Source organism: Meleagris gallopavo, chromosome 1 (assembly GCF_000146605.3).
Source record: "Meleagris gallopavo isolate NT-WF06-2002-E0010 breed Aviagen turkey brand Nicholas breeding stock chromosome 1, Turkey_5.1, whole genome shotgun sequence".
NCBI lineage: Eukaryota > Metazoa > Chordata > Aves > Galliformes > Phasianidae > Meleagris > Meleagris gallopavo.
Window position 1 is genome coordinate 100,288,178 of NC_015011.2, and position 27,564 is coordinate 100,315,741.

A 27,564-nucleotide genomic window follows, 5' to 3' on the forward strand; every position below is an offset into this window, starting at 1 on the left:
TTATAAAGCCCAGATCTAATAGTGTAGTCTTTAATTTTTACTGCCTAATAACTCCCAATATAAGAACATATTTTTCATTGCTTTACATTTTGCAATGCTTTGAAGAAATTATACTATATCCCAAACCACATCCCCCCAGAAAATCAAGGTAGGGAAAAAATACTTCAGAGACTGATAAATTCTTAGCTCGTCTCATCTCACTAGGACATAATACCCTACTAATTTTAGTCTCTTTTCCTCCTAAAAATTAGTATTACATTTGAGATTAGGAGTCAGATTTTTGTAAACCACTTAGCAGTTAACAGATTTCAGCTCCCATGTCTCTTCAAAGCCTCTGAAATTCCCATTCCATTTCAGTATTCAGGAAAGAAAATTAAGATGAATGTCCTCACCAATAAGCATTAACTTTACTAATAATAGAAGAAATTGAAACTTCAAGCAAAAATACAACCAAGAGAATGACAACTGTGGGTAAAAAAAAAACAAACGAACTCAACAACTTATTATCTCCAACACCTAATATCAAGCAGGTCTTTTCCTACAGAAATGACACACTCTCAATTTATTAATAAGGGTTTTATTTGAATAGCTCCCCACAACTGCAAACTGAGACTGTTGTTTGTGTCTTGTAATTATGAAGAACAGAAGAATGTAGTTGAATTAATCTCTCTCCTTATGGTCTCATAACCACCTCCCCAGCTCTGTTTTCTGAGCTCATCCTTCACTTTCTAAAGTTACCTTACAAGTAAACACATCTGCTTCCTAACCTGTGCTTTGGGTGCAGGGGAATCCACCACTACTCTCTGTCCAACACATCCTTATTGCAATGGCACAGCTTGCTCCCTTGTTTCATAAATAATTTACTAAATAAATGCATGACTGATAAGATACTGCCAAGTTGTATTTAATAAACCCTAGTTGTTACCTACATTTTTCTCAAATTCTTGTGAATTTAACTATTCTTTAGCTGAGGGATTTCCCAAATGACTGCATCAGTTAAAGTAAATGCCACATTAAATTAAATAACCAAACCTAGGAAGGATTTAATAAAGCTACTGATTGTTAGCAGCTGCTTCCACATAGCATGGAGGCTCCAAATGTATATTAACATATTACATGGAATATATTAACAACAAAGGCTGTATGATTATGTTACTGCATAGATTACACAGGAATTAATGAAGTTTACATATAATGGTAATGAAATTGCATTTTTTAAAGAAACAGGAAAATTCTGAAAGCAAATTATGAACAAGCTTTTCCATTTAGTCTGTCTGATAGTTCATATTCACAAGTTTATATTCATTATAATTCATAATTCATAAGTAAGTTTGTTCTATTTGTAAGCTGGGACAGTGTATCAATAGAAGTAAGATGCTGCAATTTAGCTTTTAGTGGTGATTTCTTATCAAGCAAATATTTTTGTTTTTCTACATTAACAGTTTGCATACCGACTTCATCCTGGATCTCCTCAGCTACAGCAGGCACATTGTAGAGGAAGGAGAGAGACTGATTCATGCGTTCATATATCACACGTAGATGTGTCATAACCTAAAGAAATAAAAATATTTTAAGGAGGGGAATACGAATACTATTATTAGTAGCTATTATAAAAATTTTACAATTTTTTTTTTTGCAAAGCAAGACAGTTTTTACTTGAAGCAAAGTAGGAATAATATGCTCCATGTGCTGAAACTGTCAAATGCATTGCGATATTCACCTCTCCTACACAAGTAGTGTGCTAGACATTCCTCCATAGCAAATACCTGAAACACCATGGGAATGAAGTAACTTAAAGCAAGAATTTACATTCGCTGTGGGGGTACACAAACAACTGTTGTAGCAGAAATTCACAGCCTCATTTACTCTCCAATAATGTGTACATTTGCTCAATACTGTAACCTTCTGCATGCCGTTCAAGCCAAGAGAGGTACAACTGATTGCTGGATCAAAATGTATCAGCTGTTTGGGTTTTTTTATTTCTTTCTCCTTATTCTAATACTGCAAAAAGAAACAGCTACTCTCTGGAGACAGATGGAATGCTCTTGTTAAAAGCATTTGAAAACATTTCAAAAAATATTTCCAACCAGAAGCATTATTGTGTTGTCCCAGGTGATTCTAACTGTTGCCTCAGGTTGTGCCTCCATGCTGCTATGGGTAGAATTTCAACTTCCCACAATAATCCTCCCCAGGGTACTCTGCAAGTATCACCTCTCTTCAACAGCAAGGAACACAGAGGTACACCTTGGAGGACATAGACTACCGACAAAGGCAATTTTAAGCCCAAACAAGAAAATAGGTTACATACAGCAATTTCAGTGAAAAAATTTATGCTTCTGAACAATTTTGTTTTTTCCATTTTCCACTGAAATAAAAACTCCTGGTAGATCCTCCAACCTACATTCCTTCAACCTTCTGACCTATTCAAGAAGCGAAGATGTTATGGAAATACACATCCCTATGGCAATATACAAAACAATAACTGTATTTCCTGTATCCAAATGTCACTTTCCATTCTTCACATGTGCTGCCAAACAGCTTGTAGTCTGCAAAATTCCATTGGTTTTTGTGATTTAACAATCCAATGTTTTAGAAATTAAAGTAATGTAAGATGTAAAAGGACATGCTATCATATTTGAGAGAAAAGAAAATCAAGATCACTGCAGAAGATGTTTAGAAGTGTGCATTTTTAACTCTAGCAATTTCAAGCTAGCATGATCTCCATGTACAAGTCTGGCTGAAATAGCTGTTTCATAATTCTAATATGCAAATCATGCCATTCAATGAGGTATATGGTTTTGATTTGGCTTTTAGCAATGCCAATCAGTTCATAACTGTGTGGCTGGAACAGAGCTTCCTATTGCATCCTGCAGAGGGAACAGAGGAAGATTCTGCAGATTACAGCACACGCTTATCCGTTCTGCCTACAATTTTAATTGCTGTTTTGAAAGCCAGCTATATCTTCTGTGTTTTTTTTGCTTCCTCACCCTCCATGATTTACAGAGATAACATAAAAGCTGTTCCAAAACACACACATTGAGGACTGCAGTAACATTCAGCAGTTAAAATGCCACGAACTACTATGCACATTTTAAAAACTATGTTAAACTCGAGTGCATTGCAGTAATCACATTTATAGACATTACAAGTACCTCTCCAATGATTACAAAAAGACTGGTTGCAGTCAGATGGCTGTACCACTTCTGGTTTTGCTGCTTCAGTTAAGTGAAGCATAACCATATGTGTTAGCTAAATCTATTAGAAACATTTTCCTCGAGGTATTATTTACCAAAGCAGTAATAAAGGCCCTGGGCATTACTGCTCTGGATGGCTTCTTGGGAAGTGCTCATGACTGGTTCACTGTTTTGACAGACAGAAAACCTGCTTTTCAGTTCTTCTCAAAAGATAAATTACACCCACACGGCTACTACATCACTTTGTCTTGATCTTCTGCAGGAAAACAATCTATTTTTTGTTCCATCTAAAACTGCCCACAGAAAGTAGTCAAATGTTTTTTAAAAAGTAAGCTGACAGAAAACTCACAACGGTTACGAGAAATGTGACCCCACTAACTCTCAGTGGGGATTACCTGAGATCTAATTTGGGCTGCTTTCTTTGGGTCTACCATCCGGACATGTTCAAAGTGTTTGAGAGTATGCTGTCTGTCTTTCTGCTCAGCACGCACATACTTCTTCAGCATGTTGAATACGTGACGAGGCTATAGGGAAGAAACAGGAAATAAATTCAGAATTAAATTTAGAACAACACATGTTTTAGTTCCATACATTGGAGGTATGCCCCAAAACCGGAGCACAGAACAACTATTACGTTGCATGCTCAACTGAGATCAATATCTATTAACTACAGTTAAAACTGCAAACGACTAAAACTGATTTTATTAACCAGTATCAACTATCAAATAGAATGCATACAGAATCAAACCAGAAGATTAATAAACTGCTAAGCACCTGCAGAGAAGATTATCTGAAAGCACTACTCTATCAAAGCCGAGGAGTAATCAGACAGATCTGACTACAAAACTTGTTAAACAAATTCAGGACTGCTCTGTTCTGCTAATATTGCTATGTGAGCAGAAGAAACAAAGAGGAAAGGAATAGCTGAGGTATGGAGGGCACACATCTTCTCAAAGTAGCCCACTTGGGTATCAGATTTAAGAAAAAAAAAAAGTTTATGTATACATTTCAGGTGGTTTTACTTACTAAAATTAATATAAAAATAAATATGGGGAAGTAACAAAAATATAATTATATACCTCAAGGCATACAACTAAACATGAACAAAGGAGAGAACTCCAGCTGAAGGGAACATGAAAAATATACACAGACTGATGGTACAGCAGTGAAGACTGCAAAGAAGGGAAGTTTTTCCTACCATGAAACTAAGACTTTCACTTTTAACTCAGTGTTTAGGGTGACGTTGGAAATCCAGCCCCCTTCACCAACTCTGCTTGCGTGGTTGTGCTTGTGCATTTTTTCTGAAGCTGCTGAATAGTGAGAAAAATGAAGCTGACATGGGTGAGAAGGAAGGGTATGGGGATCTTACTGTGCAGGAAATTAAAGAATGAGCAGAAGAAGGGAGCAGCCTCACTGGGTACTGGCACAGATCCAGAAGAACGGGTGCAGAAGCAACAAAATAAGCATCAGAAGCTCTGTGCACAGCTTTCTGAAACAGAAAGAACTGTGGGTGAAGCTGAAGCTTTAGGAAGACTTAGATTCATGGTCAAATATAGATCCTAAACTAATTTAACATTTACACAAGATATGAATACTAAGCCACAGAGCTTGAGGAGTGAAGAATTTCTTTGCTTGAGAGAGGCAATAGATTTTAAGACGTCCAAAGAAAGTAAAACAAAGGTTATCTGAGGATCTTTCAGACAGAGAGATGTGAAGCCATTCCTAACCAAAGGATTAAACTTAGTAGTTCCATGACAGAAAATTCATTTGTGAGGAAAATAACTCCAAATCACCAAAAGTCAATCAGCCTGTGATGAAGTTGCAAGAAACCATGAACAAATGTTGAAAAGTAAACAATCCCTACAACATTACTATAATGGCAAAACAAAATGAAATGCCAGCTGTGACAGTTTATAGGAATAAAGGCTAGAAGATCACTAAGGTTTAAAATAGTAATTTTCTGAAGACAGAAAATATTGTTCCCTTTCCTGACATTTCATCATTTGTTCCCCTGAAGCACATCAAAATAGCAGGTTTGTGTACATTAAAGAGAAATGAATTAATTTCTATTTCTTCAAGGAATACTCAAATTGAAGTGTCATGTCTAATGCCAGAAGGATATACATATGTCACTCTGAAAGTAATGCCTCCTATTTATTTCCATGGAAGGTACAGCAGATACAAAGTGCACCATAACACCATTTGAGAGAGCAAACTGACAGCTACAAAACACAATATTTCAACACAGTCTCCACCATTAGCTGTATATTTTCACTAGAGCCTGCATGCTGTCCTCATAAAAATCTGTACCAGCAGAGACGACCCACTATCGTCATCACTACTGCCTCACTGCGCTCACATCCACTGTTTGGTCTCCAGAAATGTACAGCAAGTGTCAATGAATGTCAATGGGTGCCATTTTTTCCTCATGGAGGAATTCAGTGACACATCTTTGATTCACATGCACTTCCATGTCAGATGCCATTGTGCCAGACTGCCCCTCTGCTGCCATCTGTCACATGGCGACGAAATGTAACAGAATATTTGTAGGAAGGCTCAACTTCTACTGCCATACCACCATCTGCCTCTGACATCATGGGCCAATATAACAGACTATAATATGAGGCATTACTTACTGAAGAGTCCTCTTAAAATGCCTCTGCTTCCTCTTCCTAAAATAGCCATTAAATGTCCCAGATGCAATGGAGATCAGTTCAGACCTCTAATCTTCCCCTCCACAACTTTGAAATGCTACTGGCTAAAGACTTGTGGGCCTTTGCTGAAGGCTAACCTGCTAGGGCCAGTGCAAAGTAGTCACAGATCTCTGCAGGGCTTCGCATACCCACCTGTGGTTACCATAAATAAGGACCAAATTTAACAGGCAGAAGTTATTTTTCTCCTCTATGCCTAGAATTGCAGATCTATTGCTTGCAAACTTTGAACAAATTTGTGGATTAGCAAAAATACCTCTAATCCCAAATCCCATCTCCATACTGTATTACATCCACATTGAAGTAAACCACTTCTGCTTAGAAATCACACTCATGTACGTACTTTCTGCAGCAGGATTTGCCCCCAAACCTCTTGCATCAAGTGGTGGTATGAACTCTTGTAATGTGGTAGAGTGGAACAGCCACTCTAAGTGGTCTAGCAGAGGAAAGGAATGGCTCCACAGGCTAGCTCATAAAAAAATCTCTCGCAGAATAACTAACCTGAATCAGCCAGCAGGGGCTACTTAACTATCATGAAATAATACTATTATTTTCAGCTGTATTTGCTTTGTCAGCTTGTTTTTATCAGCTTTCCTCTAAAAGAGACCAGGATATTCCCAATGTGACTTCCATTATCTGCATGTTTTTAGTTATCTTAAATAAGCGGCCAACATTTCTGGCAACTGCAATTGAACTAGTAACCAGAATGATTGGTGACTTCCTGAGCAAGAGGATCCAGCTCCAAATTCAGAATGCGTATCACTTCACAAGGAATGTGGTTTAGATAGGAATAACATTGCTTACTGAGAATTGGAAAACCCTGAACTGACTAGAAAGCCACATTAGCATGGCACATATTTATTTTTCAGGCCAATGTAAAGAATAATATGAACACATCTAATAAGCACACATACAGTAATGTTGAGTGAAGTAGTGCAAAGTCTCCTGTTACAAGCAGCTTTGAACTATTTCAAGCACATAAATGTCTAAAGACGTCATTTATGCCCATGAAACTTTTTCCACTTGCTTTTTATCCAACACTTAGCACAGCCAGATAATAGTCCTCTTAGAAGCTACTGTAACAGATGAACAGATGACCTGTCATCTGACTGTATTTTAGTTGTTAGACTCAAATCTTGTTAGTTTTGTAGCATGTGTCAAAGTATTAGTTCTTGTGTGTTGGCACTTGCACATATATTCAATCTATCCGGTCCATTGTAGACAAATTCACAGACTACCTGTGCAGTTTAGGTATGCTATTCAAGCTGACAAGGCATCATTAAAAAGATACCTTTCTACCTAAAATTGCAGGGAGTATGTCTACTCTCTTAGTAAAGCAGTTCTTTGGGGATATATAGATGCAATCCTGACAACCTATTAAAAGGTTTCCAGCTGTACAAGACAAGCCTAAGCAGAGCACAAATCATTGATGGAAACTTTTGCTACCCAGTGGTGAATCCCAACCCCACTGACTATTTAATCAGCATGAAATAAAGGTGCCTTTATTTAATGTAGAATCAGTTTAGAGACAAGATTACTGACATTCTTCTTTAACAATGAAATAATAATATTCATGTTGCAGTTTATCTCCAAATACACACCAATGGGATCTGCTGACCAAGGATTGTTCTGTCCTTTACCATGGAAGGTGTTCCCAGTATCAACTATTGGAGAACATGGGCTCTCTTTCTACTTCACCTTTTAAGGCATTTCAAAAGGCAAGAATTCTATGTAATAAATGCTTAAAAGCACTTCAGAATCCTTCTGGAGGAAATAAATTGACACACATAAGCCATATGAAGACAATACTCATATCATAACATGACTTAGATCGATAGTACTAGTTTATCAAACACAGTAGAAGAACCCTACAGAAGGCAGCCCACCAGAAGCTGTTCAAACACAATTCTAAGTAGTGAATATTTAGTGATTACATTCTCTGCTGGTCTTAGCAAGGATTTAGCTTGGTTTTGTTCTAGCTAGTAGAAAATGTTACTTATTGTTTATTTATATAACAATTAAAATCATTTACAATTTTTACAACTTTTTCTTCACTCTCTCTCACTTCTAAGTTTTGGCTCTGCTACTATTACAATTTCCTTGAAATGTAGATAAGGTAGATTCATTCATATCTGAAAATTTAGAGAACAAAAACCTAATTCTTTTTCTACAGGTCATTTACAAGGAAACCCACTGGTCTACTCCTAACCCTAACCTCACTAAATCATATATGTGGTCTAAAATGCCTGAGAACAGTTTCTAACTGGTAAAATATACACATATTTATTTTGTACATACACATACATGCATACACATATATGACCTCTACACTAGCTTATCATTTCAGATTATCTAGCTTATCATTTCAGATTTTAATGGAGTGGTGAAAAAGTGCTATTTCATTGAGCCTGGAAAACAGAAACATCAGAATTATTTTGGATTGCTACAAATATAACCTATGCTCTCTCTATGGAAATTCAAAATACTTTCTGCAGAGAAACAACATGAAAACCATCCGAATGTACTTCTGTGTATTTAAAATATAACCTCCCATGTCTGTGTGCCATGGAACTTCTGTGGGAAATTCTGAGCTGGCTTGTCATTTTGACCAAAATTCACTCTAAACCAGAAAGGAAAGATCCACAATGCTGTATTTTTCCATTTCATCTTGCCTTTAGAGAAACATCAATCACCAGTCCTTTCTGATAACTGCTCTTGAAATGCACAACAATTGTTTTTTTTTCATTCCATTTTTAAGGATACCTTATATAGTATATTAGGTATGTATTTTACCTGCTATGTTATTGATTCATGGGCTGGATTTGATACTGGAACTGCAGTTCATTTTAGGAACATTCAAGGATGGCTGGCTAGAATGACAGAAAGACTTTTCATTCATGTGAAACCCCTATTCCACATTTTACGTCGAATTAAAGATGTCTTCTCATCATTTCTGCTAGTTTGTAAGAAAGTGCATTACCACACATAACAAATATATTGCTATTAGCACTCAAAATTTCCCTTTGCCTTCTCTCTCAAGGATTTTCCTGAGAAAGAACAAAGTGAAAACAGCATTTGATTCCACCTCATCATTTGCTTTTACAAGATTTAAATTTATTCAACTCTGACAAATTAAATTTTGTCTCTGTTCTTTTAAAACTTTGGATTTTAGTTATGATGAATGTGCCAAAGTTTTGCAGACCATGATATCCATCTGGAATTGCCTCTCTGTCTTTAGTTGCTCATATGAGAAATCCTACTGGGCAAGATGAGGAGTATGACTATACCACATGCTCAAGTCCTAGACTCAAGTCAAGATAAGAGAAAAAACAAGGAAGTGTGGTTTTATTCACCTAAAAGCCTCAGAATCTACTCTAAAACCTGAATTAAGCAACCATCTTCCTCAGTCTGACCTGGTTTAAAAGCTGAGCTGAAATCCATGCTGTCTATTTTATAAATCCCACAAAACTCAGCATATGTGAGAAACTGTAACTTTTCACGTTTAGGTGAGCAGGATGGAGGGTGGAGTATTAGAGCTGGACTGATCTCTCCTATAGCATAGAAGGATTTTTATCAGATCAGCAGTTATACTTTTGCCTGCCTCCAACTGCGTATTTCCTCAGCAACTTTGCTGGACCCAAAAAAGGCTTTGAACTTCCAGAACACAGAAGCACTGAGTAAGGGCCCCTCTGCAGATCTTTCTTCCAAGTCCAAATAGCTGAACATGTCTAGTTTCAGACCACAGTAAGCTCTCACCATAGGAACAGACTCAAGGCACAAATGGTACCAGAAAGGACATTAAGGGAAACAAGAAAACATACAGGAAATAAATTCAAATGGGTTAATGTACAAGCTAGGGTTGATCTTAATTATCCCTGCTCTGAACAGCAGTAATTTGCATTTTAGTGAAACAGTTCTGAAGTGCAAGAGAAACATTCTAAACTGAGTTTAATTACTATATGCTCATTTTACTCTGTGCAAAATATAAGGAGGTTAATTAATTACTGTTCATAGATTTCCTGTATGTTTCCTTGCTCTGAAACCCTTTATTTCACCACTGTGAACTGCATTTCTCTTCACCACACCTCCTCCCCCTGACTTCCCACAGAGAATGAGCCCCTGCTACCAACAAAGATTAAACAGGGAGACATAAATCCAAGTAAATTTGACATGCACACGAGAAAGGAAATAAAAGCAAATTATAGAATCAGCTTGCTTGCAGAGACTGATGCATTTGAATTCTTCTATTTAACTTCCAAAATGAAGGGGAAAATCTCCAACTGTTTTAAAAACTAGAAGCATATTAGTTCCAAGAGCCATTAATCCTTCTTTTCTGTACTAAAACCATCGAGTGGGATGAAACAATATGGCATTTTGACACCGGATACTGAACAGCTACACACTATTTTTAAAGACAACAGAGTATAGCAGCACAGTTAAGCTGTACTGCGAAATAGAGATGAAGATAAAATTTAACTTTCTGGGCATCTTGCATGACAGTGCTTCTGAGAAAATAACAGAACAAGTATTTGGTTTTGCCAAAAAATTATTTGTAATAGATCTTTAAGTTATGTTATTTCTGAACGAGATTCCTGACTCCCTTGCTGCTCAGAGTGGTGTCCTGACAAACTCTTGGGACACTGGCATGGACAGTGATCCATGTAACATCTGAAAAACTCCTGCAGAAGAGATAGGATATGTGGACAACACATCCAAGTGATTAAACAGCACACGAAAAACACTATACCCCCCCGCCAATACAATACATACTTCAATTAAAAACAACAACGTCTTTTTCAGTTTAAACTGTAATACTCTTCTAATTTTATTTAAGAGACCTTACCACTTTAAGTATGGACTTGTGCAAAGTAGTTGACACAACATACTTGTCTCAAACTGGAAAGATTTGACAGATGGACAACTCAGTGGATAAGGAATCGGCTGCATGGTCACACTTGAAATGTTGTGGCTTCATATCCAAGTGGAAATTCATGATGAGCAGTGTTCCTCAGGGGTCCATACTGGGACAGGTGCTGTTTAGCATCCTTGCCAGAGACAAGGACAGTGGGATTGAGTGCACTCTCAACAAATTAGTGGACAGCACCAAGCTATATGATGCGGTTGACTTGCTGGAGAGAAGGGATGCCATCCAGAAGGACCTTGACAAGCTTGAGAAGTGGGCCCATGTGAACCTCATGAAGTTCGGTAAGGCCAAGTGGAAGGTCCTGCAACTGGGCCAGAGTAATTCCAAGCACAAATACACGCTGGGAAGAGAATGGATTGAAAGTAGCCCCAAGGAGAAGGACTTGGGGGTGCTGATTGATGGAAAACTCAACACAAGCTGGAAATGTGCACAAGCAGTCCATAAAACCTTGGCTGCATCTAAAGAAGGAAGTGAAGTGATTGTCCCCTTCTGCTCTGCTCTCATAAGACCTCACCTAGAATACTGTGTTCAGCTCTGGGGATGCCAATACAAGAAGGACATGGATCTGTTGGAGATGTCCAAAGAAGCCCATGAGCATGATCAGAGGTCAACGCTTCACCTATCAAGACAGGCTGAGAGAGTTGAGGGCGTTCTGACTCGAGAAGAAAACAAAATAATTTCTCTGGGATAGTTTTCAGACAGAGTTACAATCACAGCAGGCTCAACTTCATAGCAAGAGCTGATTGCCTGAAGCCAAATGTGAAACTGCATCTGAGGTGAACTCAAAACCGCAAAGCAGAAGAACAGGACCTGCAGCCCTTCTGTGAACTCAACACATCTCATGTTCAGTTCTGAGTGGCAGACACCTATCTCCTAAAGAAAGCTGCATACCAGCCCATAACTTGCAAACGTGTCTGCTGGACACTGGAGTCTAAGCCCTTCACTACACTTGTAGCAGTCATAGATTACAACACACAGCATCTCATAGTCAGACCAAGTAACATCATCCACTCAATTTAATACACATTTGCTTCATTTTCAACAAATCACTATGCTGCAAAATGCAGACTAATTCTTCATACAGCTACTCTGTGACAGACAGCCAACTCAAGAGTACTCTTCTACTTCACAGTTTTGCACCAAGAGGTGGAGAAGAAGTTTGATGATGATAAAGAATTGTGATTACAATCATTTTTCCATGCTCACTCAATGAGCAGGTTTCTCTACGAAAGGAAATTCACTTAAAATATGTAATTTTACTGGGGTAGTCAATATATTGATGTAATTTCCTATGAGACCAGATTTAGGAACTGGTGGATCCATCTTACACTAATGATTCAAAAGGCTTTTAGTCACATAATGTTTTTTCCATCTAGGAAGCATTCAAGAGATGAGAGTTATGTAAAATATTCAACTGTTTTCCCATAGGATTCACAAAGATTCTCATTTTTATGAAGGCTATAGACTGGCTGTTTAAAGATTAAACAAAAACATCACAGATATAGTGTCTGTAATAATTCCATTCAAATCCACATTCTGGATTTAGTGTTTACAGCACTAAGAGCCATCATATCAAACAGCCAAATTTGAATTGCCAGTGGGGTATTTTCACACCATCCAACAATCCTCCCCAAATCCTTCACCAAACATTTAAACAATTCAATATATGAAACAAGAACACAGGTACCCTTATCCTTAAGCTCACTCTTGACCTAATGAAGTATCCTACTGCATACCACACTCAGAATGACTGCATCATCATCCTTTATCAGAATCTGTAAACAGCTACAATTTCAGGCATTTTCATGCTATTTACCTAGGTATCTATATGTATGTATGTATGTACATGTTGGTATGGGGTGTGTGCCTGTGTTTGTATTTGTGTGCACGCTATATCAAAGCTTTAAACTTTCAAACTGTCCGATAGCAGCAGTAGATACTGCACAGTCAGTGCTTCAGTGCTGGTCTTTATTTGGCATACATTCTTTTTCCCTGGGATGACTAAAGTGACCTTGACACAGCCAATAGAGATGGTGATATTGCACTTACTCTGGGTGGGACAGTCTGCAATGCTGTGATGTAGTTCTCCAGAGCAATGCGGCGACGGTCATTCAGCATGGCCTCCACCCGTGCCATGTGAGTCTCCACAAGCTGTTGCCTTTCATTTGCTGCTTCTTGTTCCAGAGATTCCACTTTCTCCTGGAAATGCTGAAAAAAACACTCATCACAACAGAAGCAGTGAAGACACCAGAGAGAACAATAGACATGAAAATCTGCCTGCAAATCACCAAAATGATTCCACACGTCAGTCTGGCTTCCAGAACTTCTGTGCTGAATGTCCCTCTTATTGATTCCAGTAGGAACTGCTTCTGAACACCTGGCCACATTTTTTTAAAATCTATCAAACATTCCCTACGTGTTCAGCACAACTACCAGCGAATCCTTCACATGACCACTGTGACTGTGATCAATTTTAGAGAATTCAGTATAGAAAAGGATGGAGTTTGACAAGACTTCGTCTCCTGCAATCGCAAAGGCTTTCCATGTATCAAAGTAACTTTACAAACAAATCTACATAGTGGAAAAAAAACATTCAACCTGTACAGAGTCACTATAATTCCTTATAAATTGGCCACCAGGAAGAAAAACTGAATCCAGACTCATTCCATTAAAGGAAAAGCTTGAGTGGATATAATGCAGAGAGAGCAAAGCTGTGGGATTTAATATGCAATGCAGTCTGGTTCTAAATGTTACCTTTTTATAGTTTTGCACTGAAATCATTCTAGCAGTGCTGAATAATATCTAACACAGCCACAGTGGGTTTCAAGTAGTGTCTAGGCTTGTCAGAATTTTTGAATTATAATTTTGGATAAAAGATGTTTTGGCAGAGAGTTTCTTCCAGATTAAACTGATGATGATTCCTTCCTTAAATCATATTTTCCATCTCTGCTTTGAGATTACATCCCATAGCTTACTGGTTTATCACAGCCTAAATTCTGAAAAGGGCTTATGGGAACTGATTTGTCAGTTCTCACTGATGAGAAGTCAAAATTCTCTCTTCTGCACTTTTGTTCCAGGGACTGGGTGTTAAGCACAGAGACACAAGCAGCTTCTAACAGCTGGAAACAAAGATAGTAAGAGCAGAAAATAACATTAAATCTCCATGTAAATATGTTTTGAAATTACATCACCACTCACAACCACTGCATTTTAACTGCAGTCCCAGTTGATAAGGTTGCAGAAGTATTCTCTTTTACCTGAATAACAGCTTTCTTGTCAGCCTTTGGCAAGTTCTTTGCTTGGCGTTCTGCCTCCTCCCATTCTCTCATGACCTAACAAACAAAACAAGGAGTGTGAATTTCAAATTTTCTTCTCTCATCTCAGGACTCAGCAACTGCCAAGCACTGTAGCTCACACAATTATCTTTTTATATTCCTTCCCCTCCTTACATCTCTATAAAAAAGCAATTGCAACATTTAACAAAGGTAGAATCCTGTTATTAATTTAAACAAAGATCGAATTTCAGTATTTGAACATCATGACAAGCTTTCATAACTTCAAAGATGTTAATCAACCTTCAAGAAAAGGAAGTGGAATCTCTATGTGTGAACACACCAGATCATTTTCATCTCAGACAAAAAGGAAAACACTTCCGCCTATAGTCAAAAGGAGCAAATTTCCACTCACTCTATGGGACAATCTTGGGGGTATCAGAAAAATGTTTAGCTTTGGACTATATCATCTGCCTTTGAATAGGACAGATGAAGATCTACATGCAATTTGTGTCAGTCTCTCCAGAATTAGGTGCCAAATATTTCAAGAATTGAATATTACTCTTAACTAGCTGCTCATTACATCGGAAACCTTCTCATGGTCTTTGTCAGGGACCTTCCTCATTTCATGCCTAGAGAGCCATCTCTTCAGATCAAATTTTTTTATGGAGCAATTGCTGTCACCAAGTGCAGTGCACACAGATAAGTGGCTTGTTTATCTGAAAATTTAGCACAATGTCAAAAGACAGAAGAAACAGAAGCAATTTCTCAAAATGCACATTTCCTTTCCATCCTTATCTGAAAACACACTTTCATACCATTTGTAACAGAAACTCTCAAACATATACTTTCCAATGGGGATTTAAGAACAGCTTATAGTTCATACACATGACTAAAATTTTACCAGAATAAATACCAAATACAAGACAAAGTGCTGTGTCTCACACTTGCAAGTTAAGCCTCAACCACAGAAGATTTTAATCCTTCTCCAATGAAGCAGTACAGGAGAGCACGAAGCAAAAGGCCAATTTAGAGTGTCATAATATATTCTGGAAAAAATGTACTAGTATTTGGAGTGCTGATCTGTGTTAAGGGCGCATTAGGTATTCATCTCTTAATTATGTACTTAGGCTATACCATTGTGGTGGCCTAGAAATCTTAATTCAATCACAAACAGCATCTTTCTAGACAACTGTTACATCACCGGTGCCAGGACATGACCCAGAACCCACAGCATTAATTCAAGTTAAAAATTAAAATGATACCAGTTAAACTTGAGCACTGACTTAAGACTAGCAGGGCTTAGATTTTCTTCTCCCACCCCTTTTTTTATGCCTCCAAATCTCACGTCTGACATCTGTTTAATACTCTTTTTCACTCTGAATGAGCATCAGTGTGTTTTCAGAACAACAGCTCCTTGCCATTTTACACCTAAAATAATCCTGAAAAACATAAAGGCAAAGACACTCTGCTAATCCACATGATGAAAACAAGTCTTGTGGATAATGCAAGAAGGAGACCTTTGGCTAGAATAGGTCTCCCTGTCTATTTATTTCTTTAAATCTTCTAAAGGACTGAAGGAGGGATGATAAACTAACAGCCTATATAGCTAGCTGGGAGGAATATAAATTACTGGATTCAGTGTCCAGTTCCAGTGCAAGAACAAATGGCTTGTGTAAAAAAGCACAGAACAATTATTTCTGTTTTCAGAAATAATATTCAATTTAAAGATTACATAAGTTCTGTTTTGAGTTTTGTTTTTGCAATTGGGAAGACTTTAACAGTTGAAAGCAGTGTGGGTGGTGAGGGAGTGTGTGGCTTTGTTCTAACTAACTAAACAGTTGCCCTACAGATATCTATGGGCAAATGCAACTACCGAGAGATGTGGGCTCTTACTGAAGGCCATACTTTTACAGAATTATGAGTGATTAGCAAACATACCACAGAGGTCTGTGGAAAACCATCAAGCAGAAAGGAAAAAGAAAAGTCATTCTCCAGATATGGCTGTGGAGAAAAAGGCTGAACTTGTTCTATGTGCAGTTATAAACCTATCCTCTTTTACTGAAAGCATAGACCTATCAAAGCCATATAGATTTATAACTCTCCAAGGTTTGGCTGATTTGTACAAAGAAAATGACAACTTCTCGTTAAGATTTAAGAAATAAACTGCTTCAAAGTCAAACTTCTTCTGGACTTGGGACTTACTTCCTGGTTATTTCCTTTAGAAATTGGGCTGTAGAGGACAGCAAGAGGGAGAAAGGATGCAAGAAAAGTGTCATTCACTATTAAGAGAAATGCTAAGTACAAAATCTCACTACACTAAAACCAGTAGAATTTATTCACATTTTTTTTACATTGGTGCACAGAAGAATACAGTAATGAAAGAATTTTGAACAGGCATTTGGGTTACACCAATCACAACAGCAGACGTCCTTGACGTAAGGCTTGCTTAGTTAGCTTGTCGAAACCATTACAATATGATGCCTATGTTTGTCAAGGGTTTTTCTTGCACACTTAAGTCTTGACTCTTTTTCTGGTAATAACATCATTAGATCTCTTCAAAAAGCCTTGACTGTAACTGGGGGTGAGTTGGTATTTGTGATCTCCTAAGTTGACAGTTTTAGAGAAGGAAACACAGAACAGCTGAGGCAGGGAAATCCAGGGAATATGGTGCTAAAAGTCAGCAAGTACCTCAAAGATGTGGGAACAAGTAGCATGCAATGACCCTTAGTGCTGTTGAATAGCCAGACAACTCCGGTTACCCACATCCTCTTACAAATCAACACCATCAGCTACTATGGGTTTGTGATGCGACTCTACCTGATGAACAAATAACGGAGCTCTGATAACACTCTGGCACCCCTCCAAACACACTGACTGCTGTCATGCTTGGTCATGCCCTTGGTATGAGATAAGAAGTGTACTTGATATTTTATAAGAAACTTTTTACTCTCACTTACTAAGGGAGGCTTCTTCCAAAAATGCCTTAAAATGAAGGTACACTGTATAGTGAGGGAGAAGCTGTAAAGTAAGCAGCCCATGATTAACTGAAGCCTGTATTCAATATAGGGAAATTACTTTCTGAGTTGTTTTTGGCCTTATCTTCTTCTCCTACGAGTCTAGACACAGACAATGCATTTTCCTGTACATCTTTTGAAGACAAACAAGATCAAACACTTCGGTTCAGACCCACTTTGTGTTTCATTTGTAAAACTATCCTCTCACCACAGTAATAAAATCTTGAACCCAACACTAGGCTTTTGCGTTGATGTTCAGCCAGGTTGAGGACCGTAGTGTTTCCAGATGCTTGCCTTGGAACTGCAATTCCAAGAAGCAAGGCTATTCTCAGAGACAAAGTATCATTAAGTTCCTATCTTAAGTATTAAGCACAGTATGATCCCCAAAACACTGTCAATAGTAATTGACTCCAGAATGTCTCAAGATGTTTTGCTGAGGAAAAAAAAGAAGTTTAAATATACTGCTCCCTTGAGTAAGATTCAATATTTGGTTTCACCAGGCTATTTACCAGCAACTGTTTAAGTGAGGGAATTGTACTGTGTTAACGATCTGGAAAAAGAAAGAGGAAAAGAAGGATTGTATCAAATCAGGAAACAGCTAGGGTACCTGAGATAAATAAACATAACTTCTCCTTCTTATATATAAAAGAACAGCAAACATCTAAATGTTGCATGTGATTGGTCGCCCTGTTTGCATGGGAATGTAGTTTTCCTGTTAATTTGCAAACTCAAGAAAAGTTAAAAATCATATGCTAATGTAATGTTCTTTACAATACTGCCTAGAAAAGTTTATAAGCATTGTTCCTCCTGGCATGTGCAGACATAAAGGCAGAAAAACTTGGTGGTCTGGAGGCATGGACTCCTAAGAGCAGAAGGGATTTAAACTGCATGAACTAGAGGTGTATCAGGTCACTGTACAAAAAGAACACTTTCTAAGAGTTGACATTTCCTGTCTTTCCATAGAAGAAAAATGGACTTCTCTGCTCCTTAGTTAGTACCCACTTCTCAGCTTTGAAAGTAATGAAGTTTGAACTACTATTTGAGTAAACAAAAAGGAATAAATATATTCAGTGCAGCTGGAGGCAGAGCTAGTGAGTCTCATGATCTTTTTTTAAATCTTAAAGAAAAACTTAAGAAACAAAGGTTCAGTTAACTTATTCAGTATTATTTTTAATATAACAAGTAACAGCTTCAAATTAATTTTTAATTAAAAACATGTTAAGAAAATTCATGATTTTAAAAAAGCGTTAAACCCAAATTTTAAACAAATGGCCAGAGACGAAGACTGATATGGGACACAGAGATATCACAGTTCCCACTGGAAACAAGACATGGACTGGTAAGCTTCTACCTACTTCTACCTGCTAAGAAGATCTTTTCTTCTTAGAACAATTAGTGGGAGAGGTTAGTTCAATGCTGTACAAGACTTTACTCACAGTGGTAAAAAATAATTGTTAAAAACTTATGTGAACTTTCTTCTTAAAAGCTCTGCAGGTGTTTTGCATACTTCAAGGCATATAACTTTAAGCTGCAATTTAATCATCAGCCTGGGCATACTACAGATCAATTCTCTCTTTCTTGAGGTTCCTATCGTGCTGCTCTTTCCCAGATCTGATTTAGCTTGCTGAACTGTCCAGAGCTGGTTATTATTATTTTTTTTTTTATAAGAGTGACATGGCAATGAGATGAGGGAGCTGACCTACCTCACCCCACAGCTGTATGCTCATTAGCGTTGACAGCAAGGATGGCTGGGAACATGCTAATGAGGGCAGAACACATGGTAGCACCAGCATGATCTTCCGTCAAACTCTTGAACCACAGCATTCATTTATAAAGTTCCCCCAAATGCACATAGTTGAATGTGCAGGGCATTTACCCACAAGTTTTCTGCAGCTACAGTTCAGTAGCTTTCCCAGTTAGCTTTGTTAGCCTCAAGCACTGACAGTGTTCTCTCCTATGTATTTCATTAGTTCTTCTGCCCAAACCTTTCAGCTTTGTGGAAAATAAATACACAGTTTTAACAGAAATACTGCTCTTTATTATTCAGATCAATCTTTACACTGCATTTTTAATGTTAGAGGCAAACTTGAAAATAAGCAGAGAATTCAAGGACTGTTTTGGGAAAAGCTGCCTTCCCTACTAACTGCCCTTCCATTTCAGGGCACTTCTCTTGACAGCATTCCTAAAAGGACTTCTTCAGGAAAGGGAAGGGAATAAGTGGCTGCAGAGGACTAAATGTCTCAGCTGCAATGAGCTGCTGCCTCAGTGGGAGCACAGCACATCTTTGTCCTATTAGCTGCTGCTCATCCGGCTCGCTTTCCTGCTGACCCACACTGCTCTTGAGCTTAGTCTCCAGCTGCACCCCTTCCTGCTACCAGCTTGGTTACAGGTCACCTCCACGAAATTGCTTAAACTTCCAAGGGAAAGATAGTATGACCAGACTTTTAACACTTTAACAAGCAGTAATTTGCATCAGTTTCCTCTTTGTAAGAAAGAGATGCCTTCTTTGTGCTATGATTCTTCCGAAGTGGAGGCTAGATGAAGAAAACTTATGCTGCTACCATGTAAGTGCCAGATCTACTGTATGGGATCTCAAATAACAACTGCTTCATGTAAGATGTCCTGGCTTACTTACAAGAAGATACATATCTACAGTGCTAATAGAGGGAGACTTTCTATGAGGGTAATTTCAGGCTCAGTCAAACTTTATAGTGAAAATCTAAAGGATAATGTGTCAGTAATATATGGAAACTGAAAATGCAACACAGGGTAAAGTTACGAGGAGAAAATATACTGAAGTATCTGTATGGTATACAAAGCTCATCTGAATTGTACTACATGAATTCTTTTTAGTTGTTCCATCTTAAAAAAAAAGTACTTATATCACAGGCTGTCCTTTAAACCTTCTATAGTTTTTCTTCATTGTTACTGAAGTAGAACTATCACAATTTTTATTGGTATTTCTATTACAAACTCTATTTCTGAAAGAATAAATAGCTCATCTCCTAGTGTTCAATAAGATTAAAAACAGTATATAGTTTCAGGCTACACAAAACTCTCTGGTTTAAGGAAAATAAAAAGGAGTCAATTGGATTAGTTGAGATCAAAAGCACTGATTTTTCCTCTTTGCTTTGGCATTAGATGCATTTTATGTTACCTTAAGGCTCAAGAGCATTAGATAAATATATACAAGCTTAAGTTACCCCATGGCATTACCATGTATATGTACACCTGGAAAATGAAGCTAATCACATGCAATCTAGCTTAACCTCTGCAAAAGAAGGATGAATAACAGTGGTCAAGTTCTTTCTTTTAAGATAGGAACAATATTACAAACCACACACCTTAAAACAAAGGTGAGAGCAACTGTTAACAGATTTTTTTTATCTTTTTACCAGCAAATTACAAATAAGTGTAGCAGCTTAGGTTTACAACTGTAATCCAAGCACAAACCTTTGTCCTTGCCTACTAAATTCTTAAATGTATTCAGAGAGGCAGTAACTGGTATATTTACAGCATTGCAGATGGGCAGGACAGCTGGCAGAAGCCTTGAGAAACAGGAAAATAAAAACATCTTATGACTTGAGAGACAAAGCTCTCTACCATATTCATGGACAAAGAGATCTCTTACCTGAGACATCCTTTCACGATGCTTAGCTTCAAGTCTCTCCTTGGCTTTCTGGAAATGAGCATGTTCATTTTCATCCCCAGGTGTCTCCAAGTATTTGTCAACAGCATCAGGAGTGCTAGCAGCTGTGGTAGGGACTGAGGTAGAATTTTGAGAGAGGGAAGGGAGAGGGAAAAAAAGCAGAATTTCTACTTTAGTACAGATAAAATTTGGTTGAACCAGGCAAGAAACATCTGTTCTAATTTCCATCAGAATAAAGCCATTAGCGTAACCTCAGAGGAGAATAATAACAACGTGGTTTAGTCAGATATAGTACGTGCAGGAAATACATATAAATATGTAAAAAGATTTCTCGATTTCTCTCCCATTATATAATCCAGGAGAAACTCTTCAGAACGAGCAAAGCAGTATCATTCAAACAAGTTAGAAACCATTGCCAAAGGAAAGAATTACAGGGGAAAAAAAAAACCCGTGTTGGCTAACGTACATAAAACTGCAGAACGCCCTTTGCAGAATGACATGCTGTGTATATTAGTTTATTTTTTAAAAGGCAAACTGTAACACAAATGCCAACACAAATACATTTTAAAGCACCTTTGGACCTCAAGGCACCCTAATGAAATACTTCAAATCTTTTCCTTAAGAACAGTTTGCCTCTTAGGCATTTACTTTATTTGTAACAACTCCGACTAATAAAGCTGGAAGTAATCAGAAAGCATGCACTAATATCTAGCCATTCCTGTCAGATAACAAGGCAGTACCTATCACACTGGTATCGGAAAGAGGTGCATTTGGGGTAATTCAAGCAACAATCGTTTAATTATGTAGTAACATCCAACGACTCCTAGATTAAGTAGTCTAGCATTTTTGTGCTATGGACATAATAGCAATTTAAAAAAAATTCTTTAACGATGACTGACCATTTTGTTTCTACTACATTGCCCCTAAAGGTCTTTATTTTATAATTAATCTCCCTGGTCACTATTTGTTCAACAACTGCTAACTTAGTTTAAAAAAACTTAATAAACGAATAAAGACTGTACACACAGCTGCACAGGATTTCATTAAATTCCTGTGACTACACATACAATAGGTTACTGACACAGGTAATACATTCTACTGCTATTACTTACTGATACAGGTAAGAAAAAAACACCAGAATTCCCTGGCCTCATCCTCCAACCTCAAAGTGTTCAGAAGAAGCAAACTTTAATCTGAAGTTTAGGCTGAGCAATATCAACCAATATTTATTCTGCCCAATATGTTGAAATATAAAGACACACTGGCTGATTTATTTATTTTTTTTTAATCAACAGTTATAAGTACATGTTCCCCATTTGTCAGTCATAGAATTACAGAATGGCGTGGGTTGAAAAGGACCACAATGATCATCAAGTTTCAACCCCCCTGCTATGCGCAGGGTCTCCAACCACCAGACCAGGCTGCCCACAGCCACATCCAGTCAGGCCTCGAATGCCTCCAGGGATGGGGCATCCTCAGCCTCCTTGGGCAATCTGTCCCAGTGCATCACCACTCAGTGAAATACATCCTCAAATTTTAATAAAATAAACTAATTGTCAATTTTTCCATTAGATGTCTAAACTCAAATGCAAAACAAAAACAAACAAAACAATGACGAGAAAGCCTTTGGCCTCGATTGCATTTGGGATATCACTACATGCTCCATGTAAAAGGCACCGATGGGTTTAGGATGCTGTTGATGGGAATTGCACTGTGGATTATATAAGTTACTTACTGGAAGTAATGAAAGGCTTGCTTGATTGAAAAAATCTACAAGGAATCCAATGGAGAAATCACAGGCAGCAAAAATTCCTTCCATCATTTTCAGATGTTTCAAAAATATACATTCCATAAACCTGTATATTACTAAGTATTATAACAAACAGGAGCAAATAAGCTTCCTGACAAGCTATAAAGTTGAAAAATAGAATCCTACTCTTAGTATTTAGTGTCTCTTACAACTTCAGACAATTTAAATCCTACAATACCATTATAAAAGCATAAAAGTTCCTTTGCTTTTGCAGTATTAGAAATATATAATTCCAAATGCCAAACCAAGGAAGAGTTAAAATGAGATTTTTAAATTAACTACAAGGCAGTCAGGTACGAGTTCTGTAAATCTCATCTCCTCTGCCAGGTCTTTAATGTACAATGGTCAGTGGAAGACAGCTACTAGTGCATATATCAATCTGTAACCTCCTGTTAGCTATCTGTATTGTTCACTACTGGAAAAATCAGATCCATGAGCCTACTGTCCCCATGTGCACAAAAAGTCTAACTGGATTTTAAGACAAAAACTTTCAGCTAGTAAAGACTTCTAGAGCCATTAAAGTTGTGCACAAGTGTATGAAGCAGTTTCTGCTGGGGTGCAGTGTTGCTGGCAGGAATGGCTCTAACCAGCAGGGAAAGCAAATTCCAAAAACAACTCATCCAGAGCTTGAATGGAGCAAAAACATTTCTGTAATGGTACAAAGTATTTTAAAATATCTTTCCTCTTTAATCTCTCAAGCACCAAACTAATTTAATCTTCATTTTTTTCCCTGGAGCTTTAGTTAAGTGTAGTACATTTTAATTCCACTTAAAAAAATCGAAATAAAAGTTTACTTCAAACTAGGGAGAAATTTAAAAACACTAAATTGCAAGGTACTACTATTTACTGGCACAGGCTAACCAAACACTCCTAGGAATGAGCTGGGCAAGTTTAAAGCAACACTCTCCCATTATGCCCTTTGGAAGCCTGGGGGCATCTGCAAGAAATGTAATACCCTGTTGTGATGTTTGACTGACATTGCTGGGTTTGTCTTCCATGACTCTCATTTTTTTCTCTCCAAACCAGCATAAAACTTAACATTCAGAACACGGTTAGGCAAGCAAGGCAGCAAGTTCTGCAGTTACACTTGGCCTTGCATAGAAAATCTGCCCTTGCCTAAGCCATCCTCTGCAGGAAGCAGCAGGTGTTGGCACAGGGCAGAAATGGGGAAGAGCTCCAGCATGTTATTCTCCATCTTTTCCCGTCTTCTATAATTCCCCACGCAACTCCCACCTTAAGTCTGTACAAATGTGAATGGAAAGAAGCGATGATTTAAATAACTGTCCAATAAATTATGCAAATTTAACCTTTAATTTATTGAACAGGAAAAAAGGTCACCAGAATTTGCAGTGAGATCAGTTAAGACAGTTGTACATTTAAGGTTTGATTATCAAAAGCTCCCAACCTGCACATGTGGCCTCTCCAATGTAGATCTTCCAACGATACACAAGACACTTACCAAAGCAGGGTCAGAGGAATGGAAAATTCCAAAGGGTGAACAAAGAATTCAGATAGCAAAAGAGTTTTTCAATGTCTAAACCAAAATAAAGCAATTGATGAAGAATCTTAGCTCAAAACCAGTCCAGGCCTGAAGTACAATAAAGGTCTAATTTCAGTTATGTTAAGGAGCTCCATCATTTACACTCATCCATGACTAAGTCGGATACCAGCTTGATTTAGAAAATCTCGAGAGAAGATTTCTAACAATAATTTTATCAGAATGAAGTAACTGAGGTATAATGGTTTGAAACAGTTTGAAGCAATTCTCTTGTGACTGGTTAGCTATCCACATAATCTGAAATCAGTAGCATTTTTTTTGACAAAATAATCAGCTCTAAAAACAAATAACCCTACGAGATTTTGATCTCCATATGTACAAAGCATGCAAATGTTTATGTGAGAACTTCTCCATCTGAACTAAAAAGTATATTACCTACAGCATGCTTTAAAGGACTTGTGATTCCAACATAACAGTAACTGGAAGCTCACTGCCTCAAATGAAAAGAGATACAAAAAACACTGGGCCTCCCTTCTTCTGCAATACAGCAGAAACATTTTAATGTCTTCTTGGCTCTTGGCACAAAATCTACCTTTTCGATTCCAAAACGTTTGCGAGTTTTACTTCTACAGATGTATTGCATGTTTTCTCATAGTAAATTGGGAACATTTGGTCAGACATCAGATACGTGTAGGAATTCCTTAAAAATCTGCAGCCTGATCTCATTTTTGACCACCTCTGCTTTTCGAAGGAGGTTTTATTTTCTATGCATTGCTTGTTTTCTAATGCAACTAATTTTAGTATATTGCTTGAAGACTGACCAACAAGTTTGTATTGATAGCTGTGGCAAAAATGCAGTATCAGATGACATTTTCTTCAAACATCTACTTGTAAATTCCCCAACAGATTTTTTTTTAATTACACTTAAAAGTTCTAGCATTTGTAGAGACATAGGTTCAATAGTAAAGCCAAATTATGCTGTAAATAAATTTTGCTATCTAGCAATTATTAAATAGTAAAAAAAAAAAACCTTGAAAAAATATCCTCCTCCAGACCCTATGTCCTATTTTGCATAAAAATAAACAATCCATATCAGCATCTCCAGTGAAATGAATGAGAGTCACTCACCACGCAGACATAAAGTAGAGGAGGTAGGTAGATGCCATCTTTCTGGATGAGTGTGGCTGTTGCATGTAATATGGGAAGCCGTTTGTACTGAGAACATTACTTAACTACTATGCAGCATTCAGTGAATGCATTCATTGCTTCTAATTTCCACATACATAACGGCAATATCAATGTTAATGAAGGATTAAGATCAAAGCTTTCAGTTGTTGACTGTGATCACATCTAATTATAGCACTTCTGACAATCACAAGTGCTTGTGGTGTATCTTCAGCAAGAAGGTTTTCTTTTATTGCTACTGCTACCTTGTGAAATGAACAGCTTTACAAGATGGTAGACTCATTCTTCTGTGAATAAGCTACTCCTGTTACAGAGTGGTAGTAAATCCAATGAATGGACTCTAAACAACAGTAAAAGAAAATGCTGTTGCATTTTTATTACAAAGCAGGTAAGTTACTGGCTACACAATATAAGACAAATGAAGACTGGAAAAGGCTTGTATGAGATGTAAGAAAATTATTGTAATATATGCTGGGAAAAGGATATACGAGGATGTGTTTTGTGAAGGCATGTTTAATTAACATAATTTAATACTTGGAAACAAAGTGCCAAACAAGTATGTTTTTCAGTACTGAGATCAATACTGTGGCACATAACACTAAGTGTATTTATATATGATGCATAAAAAACGATCTACTGCATTATATATACAGATGATTGTTCTCACTCCAGAAATGACTGCAATCAAATCTATAATGCCACCAACTGCCTCAAACACCTATTTCATCATGAACTGCAAGAGACAAAACCGTAACCCAAAGACTCAGAGGGGCCATTTTGAATTCTGGAAAAAGAATTTGTGTGCTTACACAAATCTTATGAACATCCTCCGTCATCAGTCTTCATAATTGTTCATTACTTTAAGACTGAGTTCTGAGGGCCTGATCTTTCACCTTGTGAATTGCCAGCCCATCTGCCTGCTTGGAAGCTATTGGCAGAACTGTGAACTGTGCTGATTATGCTCAGAACCTGGAAATCCTGTCCTTCAGATCACTCAACTCCTTTCTAATTTTCAGCAGAGATTACAATAATATGAATTCCCGCTAAGATTTTCATTGATGTTAAGGTCCATCCTTTTCAACTGCATATTTATCATTCAGCCTGATTATAATCATTCGACTGAGTTTTATTTATCCTGTACATTTATTTTCTCCTCATGTTTTGACAATTATCTTTAAGACACCACAGAAGTCTTTGAAAGTAAAGTGTTCTTCATAAAAACTGAGGAATTCTGACTGCAGCACTGGGGAATCAGAAGACATAAATAGGCTAACAGACTAGACAAAAGAAATATATCCTGTTGTCAGAAAAAAAAAGTATATGCATCTTTTTACCAAATTAAAAATTGCTCTGTAGTAGTTATAGTTAGGGATCATATTTCAAAAACAGTAAAAGGATCAGCAGTTCCGGGGCTTTCCTTTTCAGGAATTCTCTTAACTTCCAAAATTCTTTTAAATTAGATGAATATTCCTAAAGCAGACTAGAAAGCACATTGTTTAAAAATGTCTACTACTTTAATTGAAAGAGTTTTCAGACAGAGGTGACATGAAGAGAATTAACACACCAAGGAGAAGCCAATCCCATTCAGTGTTTCAGAGTGATAAGCCTTTCTTTCTTAATATATGGGTTTTTCCATTGTTTTTATTACCCATCAAGGCTAAAACCATGCTTAAAGAGTTATGTTCCATTTTGAACTTTAAATTGCAAAGACTGTTCCTATCTTCCTTTGATATGTTATAATTTTATTTCATAGAATCACAGAATCACCAAAGTTGGAAAAGACCTCCAAGATCATCCAGTAAACCATTCACCTGTCAATATTTCCCACTAAACCATGTCCCTCAGTACAACATCTAAACATTTCTGGAACACCTCCATGGACGGTAACTTCACCACCTGCCTGGGGAGCCTGTGCCAGTGCCTGACCAGTCTGTCAGAGAAGAAACTTTTCCTAAAATCCAACCTGAATCTCCCCTGCTGCAACTTGAGGCCATTCCTATTGCCAGTTACACAGGACAAGAGGCTGACTCCCAACTCATCACAACCTCCTTTCAGGTGGTGGTAGAGAGCAGTAAGGTCTCCCCTGAGCCTCCTCTTCTCCAGCCTGAACAACCCCAGTTACCTCAGTTGCTCCTCATAAGACTTGTGCTACAGACTTCTCATGAGCTTTGTTGCTCATCTCTGAACATGCTCCTGGGCCTCTGTGTCTTTCTCGTAGTGAGGGGCAGTCCTTTGACGGCCTCACAGACATCTCTGCAACACTTTGCTCCATGATCCTTCTATTACGATTTGTAACCATGAATT

The 27,564-nt window shown here is 37.6% G+C and overlaps 1 protein-coding gene across 2 annotated transcripts in view; it reads right to left on the reverse strand.

Annotated features, from left to right (window-relative positions):
* Positions 1–27,564, reverse strand: part of APP (amyloid beta precursor protein) — a 160,848-nt gene that overhangs the window by 40,869 nt on the left and 92,415 nt on the right. For both annotated transcript variants that reach the window (XM_010722443.3, XM_010722435.3), the window contains 5 exons: positions 20,750–20,883; positions 14,087–14,161; positions 12,879–13,037; positions 3,590–3,718; positions 1,452–1,551 (listed from right to left, as the gene is read on the reverse strand). In XM_010722443.3, the coding sequence (XP_010720745.1) occupies positions 1,452–1,551; positions 3,590–3,718; positions 12,879–13,037; positions 14,087–14,161; positions 20,750–20,883 (597 nt within the window). The remainder of the gene's footprint in view (positions 1–1,451; positions 1,552–3,589; positions 3,719–12,878; positions 13,038–14,086; positions 14,162–20,749; positions 20,884–27,564) is intronic.